Source organism: Egretta garzetta, unplaced genomic scaffold (assembly GCF_000687185.1).
Source record: "Egretta garzetta isolate BGI_Z169 unplaced genomic scaffold, ASM68718v1 scaffold1346, whole genome shotgun sequence".
Classification (NCBI taxonomy): Eukaryota; Metazoa; Chordata; class Aves; order Pelecaniformes; family Ardeidae; genus Egretta; species Egretta garzetta.
This window is the reverse complement of record NW_009260003.1, coordinates 56,144-56,942: the sequence shown is the minus strand read 5'-3', so window position 1 is coordinate 56,942 and position 799 is coordinate 56,144. Positions and strand designations below refer to the sequence as shown.

The 799-nt window shown below is 50.6% G+C and overlaps 1 protein-coding gene across 1 annotated transcript in view; it reads right to left on the bottom strand.

The window, feature by feature from the left end:
- Window positions 1-38: 38 nt before the first annotated feature.
- The window catches only part of UBE2Q1 (ubiquitin conjugating enzyme E2 Q1), a 7,596-nt gene continuing 6,835 nt past the window's right edge, over window positions 39-799 (bottom strand). The window contains exon 12 of the mRNA XM_009640583.2: window positions 39-470. Coding sequence (XP_009638878.2) covers window positions 439-470 — 32 coding nt within the window. The 3' untranslated portion in view covers window positions 39-438. The remainder of the gene's footprint in view (window positions 471-799) is intronic.

The following is a 799-nucleotide window of genomic DNA, read 5'->3' as shown; positions in this document are numbered from 1 at the left end:
TGGGTGGGGAAAATAAAATAAAGTTTTTAGTCAGACCAGCCTCTTCAAATTAACAAACTGTAATTTTTCTCCAAAGATACATTTTCCATACACATCCATCATACACTGTAACAAAAAAAAGCAGTGTACATGAAATAAGAAAATAAATTAAATCCATAGCATAGGTAAGGAGGACGCTCTAGACCGGAGTAGAGTCGAAAGTTTCCAGCGATACAAGAGGCTCAAAAGTTTGTTTTAACAAGAACGCCTGCTAGCGAGGGTCCAGCGAGTGTTTTAGGTCAGTCCAACTGCTTAAACAGTTTTATTTAGAGTTTTTAACAGCCATTATTGTCCTGCAACAGGCAGAGCGATTACATCCTGGGAGAAAGCCAAGAGGCGTCGTTAAAATCCAAGTAGAGCATCCAGGAGATCAATCAGCCTGGTCCTGCAGCACCCGTGCTAGCCGTCCTCCTTGGGCGGTGTGTACCAGCCTGAAAGAGGAGGAGAGGGAACGAAGCTGCGTGGGGAATGCGAATCTACGCCCAGAAACGCGGGGCTGGAGAAAGCTCCCAAAAAGGGGCAGCACAAGGACACCAGGTCCCACTTCCCAAGGGGCCGCGTCCCCCAGATTACCAGGAGGCTTTCTCTCTGGGTTATTTCCTGACACCACTGGGACAGTGACGTGCTGGCTGTAGTTACAGCCAAAGGAGCCCAGCACTGATGGGCAGGGAAGGCCAGCGGCATCCTGGCTTGGATCAGGAGTGGTGTGGCCAGCAGGAGCAGGGCAGGGACCGTGCCCCTGTGCTGGGCACTGGGGGGG